Here is a 20096-nt window from a genome sequence, read left to right on the forward strand (position 1 = left end):
AATGTGTCGCGAGCACCAGCAGAACTACAGCAAGCTTTTCCTGCTCCAGGGTTTTGGGTTTTTTTTCTTGCTTTACTCTCTAGAAGCAGCACGATGGGCGCAGGTTTTGGGCCCATCTTCTGCTTGTCTTGACGATTTCCCACAGCGCAGCTCCGCCAGAGAAACCGGGAACGTTCACTGCTTCCCATGGAGGACACTCGGGAGGGGAGGCTGCCGGGCGCCGCTGCCCTCCGCGGGCCCCCGGGGGGGGGGGGGGGGGGAGCGGGGGGCGCCACTGCCCCTTCGCCGCCCGGTGCCGGCGGAGGGCCGGGCGCAGCAGGCGCAGCGCAGCGGCGGGGGAGGCCGCCGGGCCCGGCGCGGCTTCGCCCCCGCGCGCCAGGCCGCTGTCAGCGGGCGGCGCCGCGCACCTGCCCCGGCCGCCACCAAATGGCTGCCCCGAGCGCCGGGGCGGCGGCCAGGCCCAACCCCCCCCCCTCCCCCGGCCCGCTCCGCAGCGCCGGGACCCCGCGGTGGGGGGGGGGGGCGGGCGGGGCCCGCCGGGTCACCGCGTCCCCCGGGCCGGGCCCGGCCCGCTCCTACCTGCGCGTCGCGGGCGGCGGGGCCGGGAGCGGGCGGCGGCGGCGGCCCCAGCCTCTCAGACGCCATGGGGCGGGCAGCGCGGCGCGGCCCGGCGGAGGCAGCGGCGGGGGCCTCGGCGGCGCCTCCTCATCGCGCTGACAGCCGCGAGCCCCGCCCCTTCGCGCCGCTCTCGCGAGACCCGCCCGCCGCCGCGCCCTGCGCGCCCCACGTGACCGCCGCCGCGGCCAACGGCCGCCCCGGGGCATTGTGGGCGCAGCGCCTGGAGGACTACCATCGATAGGGCGGGCGCAGACGCGCCCTCGGCGGGGCCCCGCCGCCTTGCGGAGCGCAGTGAGGAGCTATCATAGAGCCGGCGGGGCAGACAAGCCCGCGCCGCCGCGCGCTCCGCCCTGTCAGAGGCCCGGGGGCGGCCGCGCCCCCCCCCCCATTTTACCTTTTCCATTATTTATACAGTTCCCACTTTTTTAATTAGTAATTTTAGTATTTTCAGTGCTCAAAATGAAGAGCGGAACGGCGGCCGCATCTCTCGCTCGGACGCCGCCCGCCAAGGCAGCCGGGCCCGGGGAGAGGCGAAGCTGCCCCACAAATCCCTCAGGAGAAAAAAGGCCTTCGCAGGGCTCCCCGCGGCCGAGGTGAGGACAGAGGCAGTCTTCCCGGGTCACAGGGCTACAGACACCTTGCTGGTAGCTCCTGGGGTGCTACTTTATTGCAGGCCACGACGGAGAAAAGCCCCGGGTGTCGTTTCTCTGGCCCCTGCATCATGAAAAGGCTCAAAAGCCGTCTTTAATCAAGGCCTGAGACAGTGCGGAGTTGTGATCTTTCAGGATAAATCATTCATCTGTCTAATAACTGCTGATAGGACCCTTCTGAGGGGATAAAAAACCACATTACTCAATGACTGCCAGCTGAACACCGTATTTTGTTTGCATTTTGTTTACTCGTCCTGTCTAGTCAAAATATTAGATATTAAGGTATGCACAAAATCATTTTACTGAGGTTAGAAGAAAGCATATGTGATTCTAAAATAATGTCTTACTTGCATTTATTACGTTATGACTAGACAAGTGGTTACATGTAAGGAAAGGGGAGAGGAAACACCTTTTATGTGAACATGTGCACAAAATCAGTTTTTGATAACAAAGCTTATCAAGAAGACATTCTAGCCATGGAACAGAACATGCGGTTGGCCTGTCACACAACACAACTCCCTCTCATGTTTACATGCAGTACAACAGCAGACAGAAAAACTAGCAATCCTGCTCCCACAGAAGATGCACTTCAAGAGATCAGCCTCTATTTCCCCCTTGTCACACAGGGAAACGTCCATGCGTACACCCATAAGAACTGGTCAAACAAACCCAAGGAATGACCATTTGAAGTGCTATCAGTGAGAACCACACGCTCACCAAAAATGCGTAGTAGCTGAACAAATTTAAGCACAGTTAAACCAAACCTGTCCCTTAACTGCACAATACATTTATTTATTGAACTACAGGAACAGCAGCCCCGTGTGAAAAGAATAGGGGGAGGGAAATAAACCTTTTTCCCTCTTTCAAAGATGAAGGACTTCATTTTAAATAAGTGATGAAATGAAAAGCTACATACAAACCTGTATATATACCCACGTTAACATCTGTAAATAGAGGAATTGCAAGTGTATAATATTAGCATGCTTTTGAAAGTCAGGTTCTTAATTTTGATGCAATTAAGAACCAGAAATTAATGGTACTTTGTGAAATACAAGCAAACTCAGTGCTAATCACAAGGTCAAAACGGCTGTAAACATTGACTGATGATCACAAATCAAAGAAAGCACTATGAAATGCAATTGTTCCAAGATGTGAGGCTGTTGCACCATGAACAAGATGATTCCCAAACATTAGCATGACAGTTACCATAGCTGAAATCACCAAAATAAAGCAGATGATCAACTTTTAATACAACGTAAGAGCAGAGACTGTGAAAGGTTGGGCCTTATGCTTAAAGCACTGGGTTCAATAGGTAATTTTAATTCACAGCTACACTATGTACTACCCTGGGAGTGTCATTTTTGTCACTATTCTTAGGGACACACTGGTATACAGACTTTGCATGCATGCCTCTCCGATGAATCAGTACAACGGAGGAGTCCTTCAGAAGTTAACTGCACCTGTAAAGTCAAACATTTTTTTGTGAATTTTTGGAGGAATACCATACTAGTGGCTCACTCAGCTTCAGATCTGTAACAAAGCATACTTGTCTATCTAGACTACATGTTTTTTGAGGAAGGCATACACGACCAACCCTAGTCTGAACTGAGACCTGCAAATATCACTGCAATCCAAGTAATACACATTTATTAATAAAGTACTGAATGATATCAAATGAAGAGCTTAAAAATCCATTCTGAAGCCAGTTTAAAACTCTTCAATTGATGCTTCCAATAGATAAGACAGTAGTAACACTAGCAGAGCTGACCATTCCTATTACAGATAATAATAGGAAATAGCACAGTATGTATTGTACGTACCCAAACCATCAAGGAGCTAATGAATAAAACACCAATGCCTGATGCACTCACAGATACATGCATGGAAAGTAAGGTAAACCCATTAACTGACATTAAAAACTGTTGTTTTATATTTTAAAAACAGACAAGTTATGCAGCGCAAGTGCCAGACTTCTGCAGCTCAAGCGCTCAGAGCTAGAACTTCACAACAGCACTTCTGAAACTTGAGGCGAGGTACGTGATACAGAGAAGATTAAGAACTACTGCTGCTGCTAATTGGACAGAATCTAATGTAAGTAGCATTACTCATAATTATAACAACTGAATTGGCAGTTCATTCATATCACATTAAGCGGAAGTAACCTACCAGTCAAAAACAGGTACAAGATAAAGATTCTGAGTTACAGGGTTTTCGATGCTGGTGATGAAACTGAAATGACCCTTGACAAAGTACAAACGTATCTACCCAAGCACACACAGTACTGTTTTACTGTATCACACAATTAGAGTATGAGAAAACCGCTATATCTAAACTCTTCCTTTTAAGATACAAAGGATGATTTTCAAAATGAATATAGAAACCGCTATTACATAACAGTGCACAGTTCAAGTTTTCACATTAGTGTATATATCTAAAATTTATAAAAAAAATGAAGACAAATGTAACAATACACCTCAGCAAACTGGACTAACTTAGAATTAGTCAAATAAAGGTGCTAAACACCAACATGACAAGAAACATGATCAGAAGAAAGAGGTTTAGAAAAATTCACAACTCATTCATAAAATTGAATGCAAGTCCTTCTAATGAGACTATCCAGTTAAAAATGAATTGCAAGGCAATAATGTTTGCTTTTGTCTTTTACCAATTATCTATTTGTAAAATGCAACTTCAAAGCTTCCTTGACTATAGGTTGTTTGCTTGTTTCTTAAATATCACAGACTTGAATAAGACAACATGCTTTCTTTTTGTTGAAAGAATCAGCAAAATTTGGTCAAGTACAGAGCTGATTTCACCATGAAATGATACATGAAACGGGTACAGGTGATTGAATAAATACAAACATCCCCTTTCCTTAGCCATTTTGGATCAGGAACATCATGGCTCAGGCTTCAGCTTATTGCAGTGTCAACAATACTTTGAAAATTGGCAGCACCTACCCTCAAAACAGCGGAGTGCAAAACCTGACTGGGGGGAAGAAAAAAAAAAGTGGAACAGATATTCACATCAGGAATAGTAGAAGAGAAGCATAAAATCATTTCTCATATTTTGTGGTTTACTTTCAACTACTAAACAGCTTCTGAATACTTACACCAATAGCAGCCTTAATACACAGGCAAGTTTACTACGAGCAAAGCCTGTCTTTGATCACCCATCACATCTTTGTGCTTCTCTCTATTAAGGGGGGATCTGCTGAACATCTAGAATATCACTAGACCGGAGCATCTGGTGGAGCCGGGCTCCGCATCTGCCCATCTATTAATCGTAGTCTATTTTAACTTTCGTAATACTGTTCAGGTTTGGTTTTTCACTGCTACTCCTTCCATGAACAGAAGTCAGGTGTTTTTTAAGAGCAGACTTGTGTTTAAAGTCCATGTCACAACAATGACACTTGTAGGGCCGGTCACCGCTGTGTATATTCAAGTGGTCCTGGAGCGTACTTTTGGCAGTAAACGTCTTCAAGCACACCATGCACTGGAACGGGCGGATACCCATGTGCCCCCGGATGTGTCTGTTGAGATTCTTTTTTTGTGTAAATGTTTTGCCACACTGCAAACACAGGAAGAGTTTGTGCATTTTCAGATGTCTAAGATAGTTCTCAAGATGTAGAAACCCCCTTGGACACTTCGGACATTGGTGCCGCCACGAATTACCAGGATCATCCAGACTCTGAAACCCATTCATCACACCAGAAGTTCCTTCTGGATTATCATTGACAAAAGCCTGGAAGTGATTTCCTGACATTTCCGTATTTCTGCTCTCAACTGTAGAATTTATCAGAGAGTGCTGGGTTTCTGGAAAATATAAGCTTGTTTTAGAGGAAGTGCAAGGCTGAGGAAAATGATCATTTTCTACGTTAGCTGCACTCACAGAATCCATTCTGAAGATACAAATGTCATCATCCTTATAGCCTATTTCAACTGTTGATATTTCTGGGGTTTTGGCGTCCTTTCTCTCTGACGTTAAGCTCTGCGCCGCAGGCCGCGAGATATCCCCCTTCTCCCGTTTCACGGCGTACTCTAAGTTAACCGGGCTGTCTTCGGCAATCTCGATTATTTCGCAGTCCTTATCTAAAGCATCGTCCCGGCTCCTCAGCTCGGCGTCCGAGGAGTGACACCTCTCCGCGTCGCGGTCGCCGCTCTCCACGGAGGCGTCGATCTCCAGGTATTTGGAGAGCGCTTCGGTGCACTTCTCCACGATGTGCACCATCTGGAGATAGCTGGCGGCCGTGAGGTACTTGAGCAGCTCCTTCTTCTTGACCTCCAGCGCGCCGGTGTAGCAGGAGAGCAGCAGCTTCCTGCCCACCTCGGCGCTCTGCAGGATGCTGATGCGCACCTGCCGCGACTGGGTGAGCAGGAACTGGTCGCGCATGAAGGCGGAGCAGGCGGCCAGGATCACCTTGTGGCCGGGGAACTCGGTGTCGTTGATGTAGACGGAGACGTCGCAGAAGAGGTTCTGCTGCCGCAGCAGGTTCATGCGCTGCAGCACCGCGTCGCCCTGCTGCGCGAACTGGAAGCGCAGCACCTCCGAGTCGCAGGCCATGGCCGCGGCCGCGCAGCGCCGCGCACCCGCCGCCGCCGCCGCCGCCGCCCGGGCTCGCTGCGCGCCGCCCCCGCTGCGCGCCCCGGCAGCGCTCCCCGCGCCCGCCCCGGAAACGCCGCCGCCGCCGCCGCCTTCCGGGGCGGGGGGCGCCCGCCCGCCGCCGCCGCGAAATGAGAGGCGAGAGCAGAGTTAGCAGCACGTTTATTGAGCACTTGGCACTGCTACGGCGGGGGGGCGCCGCCGGGCGAGCCCCCGCCCCGCCTGCTTTGGTAAAAGTACTCGGGAGAGGACTCCTGCCTCGGCACTGAAGAGGTAGCTAATGCTCCGTCTGTACTCGTACAGTCCCCGCGGAAAGAGAAACAAACCTTCCTTCTACCTTCTCAACCTTTTCCAAGAGCCAACTCCCCCCCACACACACTTGTGTTCAAAAAAAAAGAAAAAAAAATCAAGATTTAACACGACTTTACATTTAACACGCTCCGCTTGCCTCGCGTTTCGGCCTTTCCGCCTCGCCTGTCCTCCTCCCCGTGGCTCCAGAACCAGCCCCACGCAATCCTTTTTTACATTATTTCAGCGGCAGCTATCTAAGTTTTGCCAAAAAGCTAAGGGAGAAAGACTGGCATTTCCGTTACCTGTTACTAAATTGCAAAACGTTTCTTCTAAAAGAAAAATAAATTAAGGAAAGACTCATCCCTGATCTATACAGGAGGCTGTGTAGCTGCATCATTTTCTCTGGGAACATATGCTACACGAGCTACCAACCATCCAGAAAGGCGGTAAGCCTAAACCTCTGGCAAATCTAAGTGTTCTAAGAATTCTCCTATATCAAATAAATAAATAGAATGCCAAAATAATAAAAAACCCTAAAATATATTCAAGGAGTTATTAAAGTATTTTTGTAATAGACTTCAGCTATTTTTAGGATATGCAGGAAGTTTTACAGCACATTAAACTGTGAGACTATCCACTTACCAGCAAATAGTATTCTACACATCAACACACAGATTATGATAACTGCCATAGTCCTCATCTGAGTATGTAGCATCAGTAGCAACAACCAATGATCTAGTCTTTCACTAATCAGAACGTTGCAACGAAGACAGAATTTTACATACATGGACAATTAAGTTCATCTTACTCTATAATCAAGCTGCCTCTGGATATTCAATTTATAATAATCCTCACTCCGTTTTAATCCATAATTCAGACAAGAGGTATTAGCTGGATGTTTTTTTCCTAATACCTCTTCTATATTCTTTACTTGTTTGCCCCATAAAGGGACAGATTTTACATAAACTCTACCACCAGTGTACTTTGTATTGTGCCATCAGCATATTGCCATCTTAGACCTCCAGTGCTTCTGGAGTCACGTAGCCATCTCCTGCATAAATCTTTTGCTCTGCAACCTTTTGCCAGGCCAAAAGCACAGACATCAGTAAGAAGTCACTCTTCATCCAACAGATACATCCATTGTCATTGAAGAAGCGGTCTTCGGCATTTCTCCTTTCTCCTATTTACTTCTGCCGCGGTCTCACCAAATGACCACAAGCCACCTTTTATCTGAAAGGCCAGCAGTCTCAGCCTTCTCAAAAGTTGACATCACCACAGCACCGAGTGGATTCAAAACCTATATATCTAGACCAAACCATTTTCTGTTTCGTAGGAGAACCCCTTGTCTCTTCACATCAGCTTCAGTTCACCCATGGCTACTTCAACATGCTGTATTCTCTTTGCAGCTTTGTAATTCCATGAGGAACTTCCCAGACAAAGCTCTCAACACTGTCCATTCTGTTGCCACTTTTTCTAGCATTTGTACAGTTTTTTTCCCTTCTCTGGCAGAAGACCATTTTCTTTATCATGTCCATATTGATATAGTTAAAGTGTTCACTAGTCCCTTTCAGCATGTTGACCTGGCTCTGCAAGCTCTTATTCTCCAGATCTGTCTTCTTTTTGACGTTAGAGCTATAACGTGTTTCCATATAATGAATAATATATTATCAAAATGTTTGAACTACACAGAAGATTCTGCCTGAAGTCAGAATGCAAGTCTCAGATGTAACTACCACGGTCTTACTTAGCTCAAAATGATTCTGAAAGCAGGTTACTTAAGAGGAAAAACAGTTTTTCTTCCCATGCAAACCTATTTTCTGCCCCAGGAACCTGAATAATAATTTAAAAAAAAATCCAAATAGTTAAATTTTTAGACCTAAGTATATTTGCTACAACTTGAAAGGTGTAATGCCCTGACTCCATTTCCATTGCTTACTTCATAGCTATCCATCTAACAGTCCATGTAACAGTCAAGTACAGTAGTATAAAACTCAATCGCGAAAACTGATTCACAGAATCACCTTGCTGTTTCTACTTGAGGGTATGCGGATTTCTGAAGATGTTTTGCAAGATTAACACTTTTTACAGTCCATCAGTGTAACGTCTGCAATAAGGAACTTGTGGTTTCTATATACACATATCTGAAGATCAAGACCAATTTTTGATAGTTACATACAAAACATTTTTTGCTCTAACACACCTTTGGTCATACCTGTTTAGCATTTTTAACCATACAATAGCAGCCTTACCCCTTCCCTCCCCGCCCCCCCCACTTCAAACACACAAACAGTACTACATTTAGTAGGAAGCATAATCTCAGCCTCATGGCAAACCTTGTGGAAAAGAGCTGCATTGGAAGAGATACTTATTCCAAATATGAACAGCAATTCTCTACTGAGGATTAGCCATTTGATTATTAGTCTATGCTACACTTCAATATAATAAGAGTGCTGTTTTACTGGGAATGGTGTTCTTCAGATGAGAAATTAGTTTCTTTCAGCCCGATTGGGATGCGGATAATTCCACGGCACTTTTAAGAAGTAATACAGGATAATCCCAGAATCCCAATTACCATGCCATTCCCGCTATGTTTGATGTTTAAGGCGGTATATAAGAGGTATTGCTGAGTACAGTCAATAGCTGATATATTAACCTATAGAAATTGTGCTACCTATACCTCATCCTAGGCTTTGTAAAACACTAATGGTCATGAACTCTGTAGGTCACTTAAAATAAAATGCAGTCTTTGAATGTCCAGGAAATCAAAAATCTTTATGTTAACGTTCTCATGGCAGGTATTTTTGTTTGTTTGTTTTCCAAGTTTACTGATATGTGGCCCTTATTAGGTATCAAGGACAGATACACAAGAACTGAGGGAGAAAAAAAAAGAAAAAAAAAAGCATGGAGTTATACCTTGCAGCTTTTAAAACAGATTCTTTTCACAGTGTCAAAAAGCAGTATTTTTCCACTCCAGCTTTGCTCTAAAACCAATTATGAAAGTAACAATTGTTGTTTGCTTATATGAAGCAAAATTTATGGAAGATAGACAATAATTTCTAGTTCTGAAGTTTTTAGCTTGTCTCAGTACTTACAGTGGTAAGTGCCCTTTAATAATCCTGGGTATGACAGCGTAAGAAATAGGTCATACCTGCACTCTAGGCAGCCAGCCTCATGCATTCCAGAGCTGTAATTTATTCTCATTTTAAACAGTTCTATGCAATGATCGACTAGCTCTGCCAAAGTGTTCAGGGCTTTATCTTTTTATAATGCATATCTAGGTTAAAAACCCTGAGAGCTTTTAAGATAGTGTTCAGTGACAAGAGGAGTTTCTTGAAATAGTTTAGAAAGGGCAAAAAAGTGACACAAAAATACTTCATTTTAACTGTAGGGGGCTAGGGGTAAGAAGAGAGAAAGATAACTTTTAACAGGTGAGTTTAAAACAAATTAGCATTTAACTATATGGAGTGCTTTCAGTTATCCAGTGCTTAAAAAAAAAAAAAAAAAGGTTATCTCACAGACTTGTCCTCTTTGTTCTTTCCTCCATCTGCCCAGACACAGAGGCCTCTAACTGTACAGCAGATGGTTTACTTGCAGCCCACAGCAAGTCTTTCAAAAGGTGTTAGTCTTGAGTCTCCTAATCAGAGAGAAATGAAGCAATTAACCCCATAATCCACAGTAGAGACACAGACAGAAACCTGAAGGAAGATTGTTATTCACAGAAGATATCAGGACTACAAACGATGGCTGAAGACCTGCCAGGTTTTGCAGTCCAACCCTCCATCCATACGTAGCCTTTCAGGGCATACCACTAGTTTAGGTAAGAGCCCAAACCAACTGTTTGCTCCTCTCTCTCGTGATCCCTACAAAGGGCTCTTTTTAATTGCTTAGTTGACGCAGGTACTATCGTTTCTTAAACTCAGCACAGCCTGAGGCAGTTTCCCTGCATCCAGTACCTGGCTTGCATCAGCTTGCTGACAGACCTTACTGTCTGTAGCAGTGCTACATGTGAATGAATCGAAGTCTACCGTTATATCTTGAACGTTTCTTTCATTGGCATTGTCAAAGCTATTTTTACCATGCAGCTGTTTAAGATGTTTCCTCAGAACAGGTTTATGCGCAAAAACCATGTCACAGTAGTTACATTTATGGGGCTTGTCCCCACTGTGCAAGTTGAGATGGTCCTGTAAGGAACATTTCTGAGAGAATGTTTTCCCACAGATCTTACATTGGAAAGGTTTGATGCCTGCATGTACTCTCATGTGCCGGTGGAGATTGCCTTTCTGAGTGAATGTCTTGCCACAGAGAAGACACATAAATAGTTTATGCATTTTTAAATGATTAGCATAGTTTTCCAGATGCCGAAATACTCTTGTGCACTTTGGACACTGATGGTGCCATTGGAGACCTTTGTCTATACCTCGGTTGTTAGGCCCAAACATATCTTTAGAGGCCAGAATGATGTTGTCACTGCCAGCATATGAAAGGGCATAGTTGTGGAGGTGGTTTTGCTCTATTTCGCTTGCTCTGTTTTCAACTGTGGAGTTGATTAGAAAGTGTTGAGGCTCTGATGAATGCAATGCAGTTTGTTCAGAAGAAATAAACTGGTTCTGATCCTTCTTATTCCTAACTTCTGTTACCTCCCCAATAGACTCCACCTTGATGATCTGAATATCACTGTCCTCCATATCCATACTGTCTTCTGAAGGCTGAATACAAGGTGAATCTTGTTGCAGAGAGTCTTCATCTCCTTGATGTTCCTTCAACTCAGAAGAGTCACTTTGCTGCTCACACTCCTCCTTGCTCTCCAACGGCTGTTTCGGTTTTATAAACTTCCAGAGTGCTTGCGTACACCGTTCAACAATATGGCTCATCTGCAGAAAGCTTGCAGCAGTCAAGTAGTTTACCAGTTCCATTTCAGGAAACTCCAGAATACCACTGTAACAGGATAAAAGCAACTGCCTTCCCACTTCTGAACTTTGCAGTATGGAGATTTTCACCTCTCTAGAGTCATTTAATAAGAACTGATCTCTTAAGAAGGGAGAGCCAGCAGCAAATACAATTTTATGCCCATGAACTTCGATGTCATCTATGTGGACCACGACATCACAAAATTTGTTTTCTTCCCTTAGTTTGTTCATTTTCTGTAACATCGAATCCCCATAATTGTCAAATTTGAAGTGAAGAATATCTGATCTTTCTGACATTTTGGCACACCTAAGGAAAAGCAGCAAGGAAAAAAAAAGTAAATGAGAACTTCTTTATTTTTTTGTATGAAAGTTAGCAGGGTCTAAAGTAATGACATGAAGTGCATTTAATCTGATGTTATGTTTCATCCTAGTTAAAATACTCAAATCCATAGGAAGTTTCAACTCAAGAAATCAAGCTTATTCCTCACTGTGCAGTATCTGTTTCTGAACTGGATGTGGTTTGAATATGAAGTAGAAGTGATAGAATATAAATTGTCTTGAATCAGTATCTTAAAGAGCAAGAACCTGCCACACTACTTGTCTGGAATTTAAAATGAAACCATGGAAATATTTCTTAGCAGCCCTAAGTCTTGCTTCCACATTAAAACTTCTCAAAGATTTTCTTTACCAAATACAATGAAGTTCCTTTAGCTTTTGGCTCTTGAGGTACTTTAATGTCCAAATAGCTTTCATAAAAAATGAATTTAACGTCAGACAGAAGCACCCGTCAGACATACAAAAAAAAATACTCCTCTTAGCCTTCTGCGTCTATCATAATCACTCACAAGTGTTACAGTTCAACAGCAGTAACTGCAGTTTCTCTAAGACACTCCCCAATTTGCAGGAATATTAATACAGGACAAGGTGCTGTCTAAACGGAAGTAACTGTAATTTCAACTAAATTGTCCTTTATAGCAGAAAGGACTAGATAAGCGTTCGTATTTCTGCAACACTGGATTTAACTCATCAGTTTACATTGCCTTTAAGTCTTTTCTTTTTCTTTTTTAAATTACATCAAAGACAAACTTCCATATGGCCCCTCGTTACACAGATTATCCCTTCTCGGCTCTCTGCTTTGAATAGCTGGGGAACGTAAGAAGTCTTGTTTCTTGTCTTCTTCTTTGGAAGATCACTCCTTTAGGAAGTTTGTTCTTGTTTGATAGTATTCGGAATGAAAAACAGTAGATCTTCCATAAAACAAATATCAATCTTTTTTTTTTCAACAGTTCTTGTAAGAATTTATAAGACTACACTGATTCTTGATGAAACACTATTCATGCAAACCTGCCAGGGAACAGGGATTGCAGGAAGTGAAGAAATCACAGGAGACTAAATGATGCAAGATTTGGTGCAATAAAAAACAAAACAAAACAAAGTAAAACTTATACCTCACAACTATTAAAAACACCACATAAAGCTCAAAAGGAAGCTTTGAGGTTTATAGATAAAAGCAAATACTGCTCTCTTGGGGCACAAAATATTAGCTAAGTGTACACAACAGGAAGTGGAGTCATGCCTAGTGTAAATGAATGAATACATAAGAAAGGGTTCAAAGAAGAACATTTTAAAAGTATCTGCTGATAATCAGGGCTGTTTCAATTTGGTGCTCAGATATAATTCTGAGACTTCAATGTTGAGAGCAATCAGGAAATCTCCTTGCTATCTGAGTCCATCAAGTATCTTCCACTATATGACAGGCTAGATCTACAAGAGGGTTTCAAAAACCTCAGAAATGAGGGACCACTGAAAGCTCAGAAACAGAGGGTAGCATCGCTGTGTATGAATCTACGGAAAGCGGCGCTGCAAGTTTCCTACGGTTATCCTGCACACAGCGCTGCCTAACTTGTCCAATTCCCAGGGTAAAAAGATTAATTTTGTGAGGCAACGGCCTTTAGCAAATCTAAACTGTAGCAAGAGAACATCATGAGATACCTTCAAGGAATTTCAGGCCTTATTAAACTATTCTTTTTTTTTCTTGGAATTGATGAAGGCAGTCTGCCTGTGAGCATGCTTTTTTCCACGTGTAATTTGGTGAGGTACTACAATATAAATGCATTTAAAGCACGCGTGCCAGAATAACACCGTACTACGCTGCTGACAGGCGTAACTATCCCAGCCACTTCCCTTCGCTCCTTGGGCAGATGGAGAGAGTCACATCGCCAGGAACCGAAAACAGAAAATAGGTGACTTGCCTCTATGCGCGACTGAACTCCACAAACCGCCCAACCAGGCAACGAGCCCCAAACCTTTGTTTTTCCTTTCTTCCCCCTGGAAGGGCGGAAGATCACGGCGGACTCCCGGAGGGGCTGGATCTCTCCCGGCGGAGCCTCCCTACGCACCGCCCGCCCTCTGGGCCACGCTGCCGTCCCGGCTGGCGTCCGCATTTCCTCGGGATCGGGAAAGCGACGCTGCAGGGAGCCCCCCGAGCCGGTGCCCCGCGGGCCGCGTCAGGGCGGCAGCCGGGCAGGGCCGCACGGACCGGCCGCGGCCCCGCCGCCCCGCTCCCGGGTACCTGTAGCGCCGGGCCGCGTCCCCCGCCGCCGCCGCCGCCGCCGCTCCGGCTACTGACCTAGAGAGGGAGGAGAGCCGCCGTGAGCCGCCGCGGCAGGCCGCGCCCCCGCCCCCGCCGCGCCTCCCGCCGCCCCGGCCCGCGGCGCAGGCGGCGGCCGCCGGAACCGGAAGCCGCGCCGCACCGATGCCCTTCCGGGGCCCCCCGCCGCCCCCGCGGGACCTACGGCGGCCGCCGCGGCCGACGACGGCGACTCGGAACCGCATTGTCCCGCCGCCGGAAGCGCTCCCCGCGCCCGCCCCCGGAAGCGCCTCCCGGGGCCGCCTCCCCTCCGCTCGGGTCACGTGGCGGCGGCGGCAGCTGGGCCCGGCACCGGGAGGCGGCGGCGGCGGCTGGGGTAGGTGGGGCTGGCGGGGCTGGCGCTGGCGCTGCCCGGCGGCGGGTCGGGCCTGGCCCGTGGGGCTCGTCCGCCCCCGGCGCGCTTCTCTCCCGCCGCCGCCCGGGCTGTCAGGGGCGGGCGGGCGCGGCCGCCGTCACCGAGGGCCGCGCGGGCTGCGCCGGCGGCGGGGGGCGGCTCGGCGGGGCCGGACGGGGCCGCCCGCCCCCGCCCGCCCCCGCCCTCCCCCCCCCGGTGCCCGCTCGCCGCCGGTTCCCCTCGAAGGCGCCTTTCCGCGTTGCTCGCCGCTGGCTCCCAGGGGACCGCGTCGCCCCGGCCAGCCGCGGCCCTGCCCGCTCCTTCCCCTCGGCAGCCCCGCGCCGGTCTCGCCCCGGGGTCGGGCGCGGGGCAGGGCAGGGCCGCCGGGGTGGCAGCGGGAAAACGGAGCGGCGAGAAGCAGCCTGTGCCGGGCTGTCCCGAGCCCCGCGGCCGTGAAGCCCCACGGCAAAGAGCCCGCGGCGGCGGCGGCAGACGCGGTGGGTTTCATCTGTGCGGCTCGGCCTCCCCGAGCTGCCCGGGGCGAGAGGAGGGGGAGGCGGCGGGATGTTCCCGAGGAGTTGGGGAGGGAGGCAGAAGCCGCGTTCGCTCCTCAAACGCGAGCTGGAGACCGAGTACTCGTCCGGCTCTGCCGTTACACAAATACCTTCATTCTTGCACCGTGTTCCTGAATCTGTTCTACTTGCGGGGTTTTGGTAAAACTAACTTGAGAGAATTTCTGGCGTTTTCCGATAGTTTTGGCTGCTTTAATAGAAAATACTCAATTGCATGGACTTCCCGATTGCTGATTAAATTACGGAGGCTCTGTAATTTTGTTTGGAGGCCTCTGTGTATCATTAAAGGCTAAGGACCTGAGCAAGCATATGCTTGTATACACAGTAAATTAATTAGCAGGGGGAGCCTGGCACAGGCATTTCCTTTCACTCTCCAAATCCAAGTGCAGAGCGCTTTTAGGAGCCTGTATCAAATGTAACTCGCCCTTTTTCAGTTCTTCTGCATTAAGGTTTCGCAATATGTTTTTAAAGTGCTCTATTTGCCTGGTAAGCAAAACTGTCCGTTTTCTGTTTGATTCTGTTTGAATCCCAATGAAAGCAGAGAGGAGCTGCAGAGGTGTTTACAGCATCATCGTCAGGGTTTCTCCAGCTTTTGGCTGCAGCGCCTTCACCTCGTGTCCTATCCGCCGGTGCCCGTGTTGTGTCCCGCGTGTCCCAGCCACCCCCGTGCAGACGGATGCGTAACGTGCTGGATGCGTGCACGGAGCGTTCATGGTTAATTCGTTCCAGCGACATTCTTGTGACAGCCCAGTTAAGGCAGCGTCAGCGTTTCTTTTATAAACCACTGCTTCCCAGGACCTGCAGTATGTTTCTGGGATGGGGGAATTTGCTTGATACAGGAGCCTGAAATTAGACTTTTGTTCTCTAAGGGAACAGTTCAAATTAAGGTTCAAAGTAAAATTATTGTGGCAATAACTGTAAATCTGTTAAGCTAGTGCAGCCTTTGTTAACAAGCCTTAACTCTCGTCCGATTCCTGGGTTTGTATATACTGGATAACGATACAGTCAGTGTCCTGAGGCCTGTGCTTGTCTGCTCCTGGGAAAAGAGCAGGGGGTTGAAACCTGAGGCAGCGTTATGTTCAGATAAATACCTCGTTTTCCTCTGGCTCTTGAGATTAGTGGGAACATCTGTGGCTGTCAGAGGATTTTAAAGTAAACGGAAAAGTTGGTACTATTGTTGCTATCTTTTTTATTAATTTTTCTCTTTAGTCATTCTAAATCCTTACTTTCACGTGCAGTATTCCAGTGGCTTTCTTGCTTCATTTTGAGTGCAAAATACTTCTTATTTCTTTTGAGAATGTATTTTGCATGGGGAAGGACAGACTGTAGCTGTTTCCTTGAAAGAGAGGTGGGTAAAGATCAAACATACGACGATGCAGACTAATCATGTGACGTGAGAAGAAAAAGGTTGCTGGTGATTGATCTGCCTTATATGTTTTTTCCCAAAGCTGCAAAAAAGTGCAGGCGATGTGTGTACACTCGGAGAAAGCCAAACCACAGCTCCTTTTCCACATGTCTGTCGGTGTGACATCAGTTTTTGCTCTCAGGTTTCTCATGCTGCTCAGACTAAAACACCTGGCACAACTGCCTGCAATTACAGCAGCTTATTGTGGCATTTGCCAGATTTTTTCCAGGACTCAGTGTGTATTTGTGAAACATTATATGCTCTTTAAGTTGTGAAGGGGGGGGAAAATCACAAATGTTAAAGAATGTAAAAAGCTGAGGATCGTAAAGAATGCTGGCGGACTTGTCACAAAACAGCTTTGCAAAACATGCTGTAAAACTTCCGAATTCTGCTACAGATTCCACTTATTCACGCGCATTAGGATGATAATGATGAAAGCTAGGAAAGCAGAAGTTCGTTTAAATTGAACTGTGCTGAATATTGTTGTTAAGTTACACATACAGCCAGAAAAATAAAAACAAAATGTGTTATTTTCAGTGAATGAATGTGAGTCGGTCATCTCAGTGTCTTGGCTTTATGCTGTTCCCCCCCCCCTTTTTTTCATGTAAACTTAATGTTATACTTAATGTTTTTATATTTTAGGAGGCAGAGGATATAGATTTATTTTGCATGCCAAGATTTTTTACTTTGTTGTTCAAGGCTACTAGAGAATACAATAATTCAAGAAACAATTTCATTGATACTGTGGTATCATTCTTCTGCATCTGGTGTGTTCTTCATCAGTTGTAGTATAACTTTGTGGAATCGCTACAGGAGCTGCTGCTGAAGTATAGAAGCTGAGAAAGATAAGAAGGGGAAAAAAGTCACCTTTCTTCTCTAGTTTGCACACCTGTTCTCATGCTTATGCTCTCCCCTGCCCTGAAAACCTAAAAACAGGTTTAGAATTGATTAGGGACAAGTAATAGTGTAGCGTGTTTTGGTGGTATCTATTTCTGTCTTGTATTCCTCTTGAATTCTGTGCTAAGGGTGCTACATCTACTCTGGATTTCAGGGTAACTTCTGTTTTAAATGAAGTTCACAGAGAAGTTCACAGCAGAAATGTATTGATTTTTCTGCTCCTCTTGCGGCTTTGTGTGTAGCTGTGGATGACCTGAGTTGTGGAAAAACGGTGCCCCCTTGGAAACAGAATGAAACCAGCTGTAGTTACTGGTGCCTTGCTTGAGTTGCCGCACATGTCTCAAAGCGGCATTCAAGCCTCAGTGTTTTTTACAATAGTATAAAATGGAAGGTTTCCTTTTTATGTACTATCTGCTTTGAGCTCTTTTAAATTAATTCTGGCAGTACTTATGAGGAAAATCTTGCTCACAAGTTGCAAGTCAGGTGCGAAATACTTGGGAGCAGGTAAGCAAGAGAAACAGAAGTATTTTATAAAGCTGTTGAACTAATCTTGACCTTTGATAGGTTTGCTTCCTGTGGCTTGAGATTTTAGCGTGGTGAGTAGTGTCTTTGCTGTTCATTTGAGCATTAACTTGAGCAGAGGGAGTGAGGTAAGGTGTTACTGCTGCTTTATGGCTTTAGAGATAAACAAGAATGTTCAAAAATGGTAGTGTGATTCTTGGCCTTGCATTGTGGCCTCGTATAATAACAGCAAGCATAGAGTGAAGGCGAATTGTGTTCAGAATTAGAATTTAAAATAAAACTGAAGGCAGTGACTCAGGAGCCAGCCACATTGCTCTTCTGCTTTTGCAGCTTTTTTCCAATGGTCTTTTGTGTGAGGAGAGACAAGGAGACCCCTGTAATTACATAGGTGAGCAAAGAAATGAGTTAATAAAGATTAGCCTCTTGGTGTGCCTTTTGCCTAGGCATTCCATCCACCGTAGAGGCGTAAAGATACCTTCAGGCAAACACTGCATTACTGTGGTGTCATTTTATGTCCAGAGCTAAACTATGCTGGATTTGAAAGCTCATTTTTATTTATGTTGAAACAAACCAAAGCCTCTTTCATTGTAAGGAATGAGACATTGGCTCTCCTGAGAAGCATTACAACTTGAGATCTACACGTAGCTGGGGGTCTTTTCTTCTGAAGCTCTAAACTGTGAGAACAGAAAGCTGATGTTTCTTAGACAAGTTGCAGGTGTTACTAAAGAGCACTGCCACCACTGTTGTTTTTTCATGCTTGTTTCCAGAAGAGCCAGAAGCCTGCCACCTTTAATTGCTCTGCTAGGCTTTGATGTGTGCCCTTCCTCACTGGCCTTATTTTAACAAGCTCATGGACCTTCTGTTAGGGATTCTGCCATTGTGAGTTTTATGGTTTAGGGAAAATGATTGGTGACGTAATCTGCACAAAACACAGCGGTCTAAAGTAAAATGCGGAGGAAATAAAATGCATGCAAAGCAAAGTTTGGGAATATGGAAGTTTTGGTTAACTGAAGACAATATTTTTGTATTTTTGGTATTTTAAGGCAGTGTTTTTGCAACTTGACTATTTCAGCATTAATTCCATGAATTTTGTGGCTGATTCCACAGTGGTTGTGCCTTGCCTGCTGATACATCGCTAATATACAAAGCTTCTTACAGTAGTCCGCTACACAGTCCCCTTGCCAGTGCTTTTTTGTCTCGTGTAATTTCCGTAAGACTTTTGCTAAATATAAGGTTGGCAAAATTGGGCTAATCGGGACCTTCTGCTGTTGCAATTCTGTATTGTGAAACTGCTGTAGAGGTTAGGCTGAGCCAGCTGTGTTCCAGGATCGAGTGCGGTGTCTGTTTACACCACGCTGTACTAAAAAAAGGAGTGTCCAAAAGCACAGCGTACTTTCTTCTTTAATTGAAGTTATTGCTGGTGAAAGGTGCCAGATTGAAAGACTTTGGAAACAGATGAAATTAACATTTCAAGCCAGACATGGCATACCGAAATAAATTGCTGAATCGATCCTTGCCTAGATGGTCTTTATGGCTGCTCGTGATCAAAGCCAGCTTTTCTACTCGTGCTGTCTTACAGAGTGGCAGATGTGAATTTGCACTGTTTCAATGAAATGGTAAAGCCAAAGGGTTATTAGATGTTTGAAGCTTATTTTTATTTTGTCTTTCAATTTATGCAATTTAGTTGTTTTTAGATGATCTGTGTATTGTGTAGGTGGTGTAATAAGGAACTTTTACAGAAATATTTTAATGTGAATTCTTTAAATAAAATTGTCTTTAAAAAATAAGAACGATGTCCCACCTCTAAGGTGTTAGCAAATAGTACAAAATAGATACATAAAGCAGGTAAAACTTTTCAAAATGTATAAATTTCTCAGTCACTAATTCTCATTGAAAGTCAATGGATCTTATAACCTTTTTGAAAGGGATATCTACATACCATTTGTACTTTCGAGAATGATACCTGTTAGTAATAGGTATATTGTTGTTCATGAAGAACCCATGTCTGTTCTTCCTCTTGCATCCTGCTGCCTCCCTCAGTTGTGCCAGCGTAACATGGTTCAGGGCCACGAAGCGACTTGATCAGGAAAGAATCAGATTTAAAAATAATCTGGGGGGGGGGGAAAAGGCTGTTGATCTCCTAGCAGATTTTCAGGTCATATTGGTGGCTGTGGAGAGGGAGAAGGGTATTGACAGAAATAAAAGCAGGCTTTGCTATTTTCAGCTACATTGTTCTTGGTTTGGAGGGGAGCGCGATGAGCCGCGCTTGTGGATAGGGCAGGTTTCTTCACTGCTTGGCAGCTCTGCTGGGAGCCAGGCTGGGACAGTCCTGCGCTGAAGGGGAGGCGTACTTGAGGCTGAAGAAACATTTGGGCTTGGTCATGCTTCAGAGTATGTGGAGACCTGAGCCATTGTGATAGGGGTAAAACTGGGGTTCTGAGAACTTTAATCAGCCTTTTTTGTCGTGGCGTTGTTTTGAGCCGGGGATTCTGAGAACCGTTGCTGCGGAGTTCTAGGTGTGCCACTGAACTTCACCTTTTGTTCCTTTCTTCAAACGTGTCTCAGTGCCAGTTCCAGCGTTTTTAAATCATCTGTTGGCTCCGATTCTTGGTACAGATCCAGCCTACGCTGTTCTTCCTGCTTCTTGG

The 20096-nt window shown here is 45.8% G+C and overlaps 4 protein-coding genes and 1 long non-coding RNA gene across 6 annotated transcripts in view; 2 read left to right on the forward strand and 3 right to left on the reverse strand.

Annotated features, from left to right (window-relative positions):
* The window catches only part of RC3H2 (ring finger and CCCH-type domains 2), a 30742-nt gene extending 29963 nt beyond the window's left edge, over positions 1 to 779 (reverse strand). For both annotated transcript variants that reach the window (XM_064523929.1, XM_064523930.1), the window contains exon 1: positions 580 to 779. The gene's annotated coding sequence lies outside the window, so the exon portion shown is untranslated. The remainder of the gene's footprint in view (positions 1 to 579) is intronic.
* Positions 780 to 889: 110 nt separating this feature from the next.
* On the forward strand, positions 890 to 10894 carry LOC135330392 (uncharacterized). The gene is made up of 3 exons (XR_010392410.1): positions 890 to 1211; positions 3213 to 3359; positions 10810 to 10894. It is a non-coding gene; the product is annotated as an uncharacterized LOC135330392 (long non-coding RNA).
* ZBTB6 (zinc finger and BTB domain containing 6) lies at positions 1605 to 5912 on the reverse strand. The gene has a single exon (XM_026100861.2). It carries the CDS (start codon positions 5829 to 5831, stop codon positions 4548 to 4550), a length of 1284 nt encoding a protein of 427 aa, XP_025956646.2. The 5' UTR covers positions 5832 to 5912; the 3' UTR covers positions 1605 to 4547.
* Positions 6016 to 13903, reverse strand: ZBTB26 (zinc finger and BTB domain containing 26). The gene is made up of 2 exons (XM_064523933.1): positions 13698 to 13903; positions 6016 to 11375 (listed from the first exon to the last, which is right to left on the reverse strand). The coding sequence occupies exons 1-2, from the start codon at positions 13901 to 13903 to the stop codon at positions 10046 to 10048; spliced, it is 1536 nt and encodes a 511-aa protein (XP_064380003.1). The 3' UTR covers positions 6016 to 10045.
* Positions 13904 to 13915: 12 nt separating this feature from the next.
* Positions 13916 to 20096, forward strand: part of RABGAP1 (RAB GTPase activating protein 1) — a 77766-nt gene continuing 71585 nt past the window's right edge. The window contains exon 1 of the mRNA XM_064523932.1: positions 13916 to 14034. The gene's annotated coding sequence lies outside the window, so the exon portion shown is untranslated. The remainder of the gene's footprint in view (positions 14035 to 20096) is intronic.

The sequence above is a fragment of the Dromaius novaehollandiae genome, chromosome 20 (assembly GCF_036370855.1).
Source record: "Dromaius novaehollandiae isolate bDroNov1 chromosome 20, bDroNov1.hap1, whole genome shotgun sequence".
In the NCBI taxonomy this organism is placed as follows: domain Eukaryota; kingdom Metazoa; phylum Chordata; class Aves; order Casuariiformes; family Dromaiidae; genus Dromaius; species Dromaius novaehollandiae.

Excerpts from the sequence above, each read along its gene's own strand:
- ZBTB26 (XM_064523933.1), bottom strand. The coding sequence starts at position 13,903 with ATGCGGTTCCGAGTCGCCGTCGTCGGCCGCGGCGGCCGCCGTAGGTCC. Across the intron at positions 11,376-13,697 it reads CGGCTCTCCTCCCTCTCTAG|GTGTGCCAAAATGTCAGAAA; the intron begins GTCAGTAGCCGG and ends GCTTTTCCTTAG.
- ZBTB6 (XM_026100861.2), bottom strand. The coding sequence starts at position 5,831 with ATGGCCTGCGACTCGGAGGTGCTGCGCTTCCAGTTCGCGCAGCAGGGC.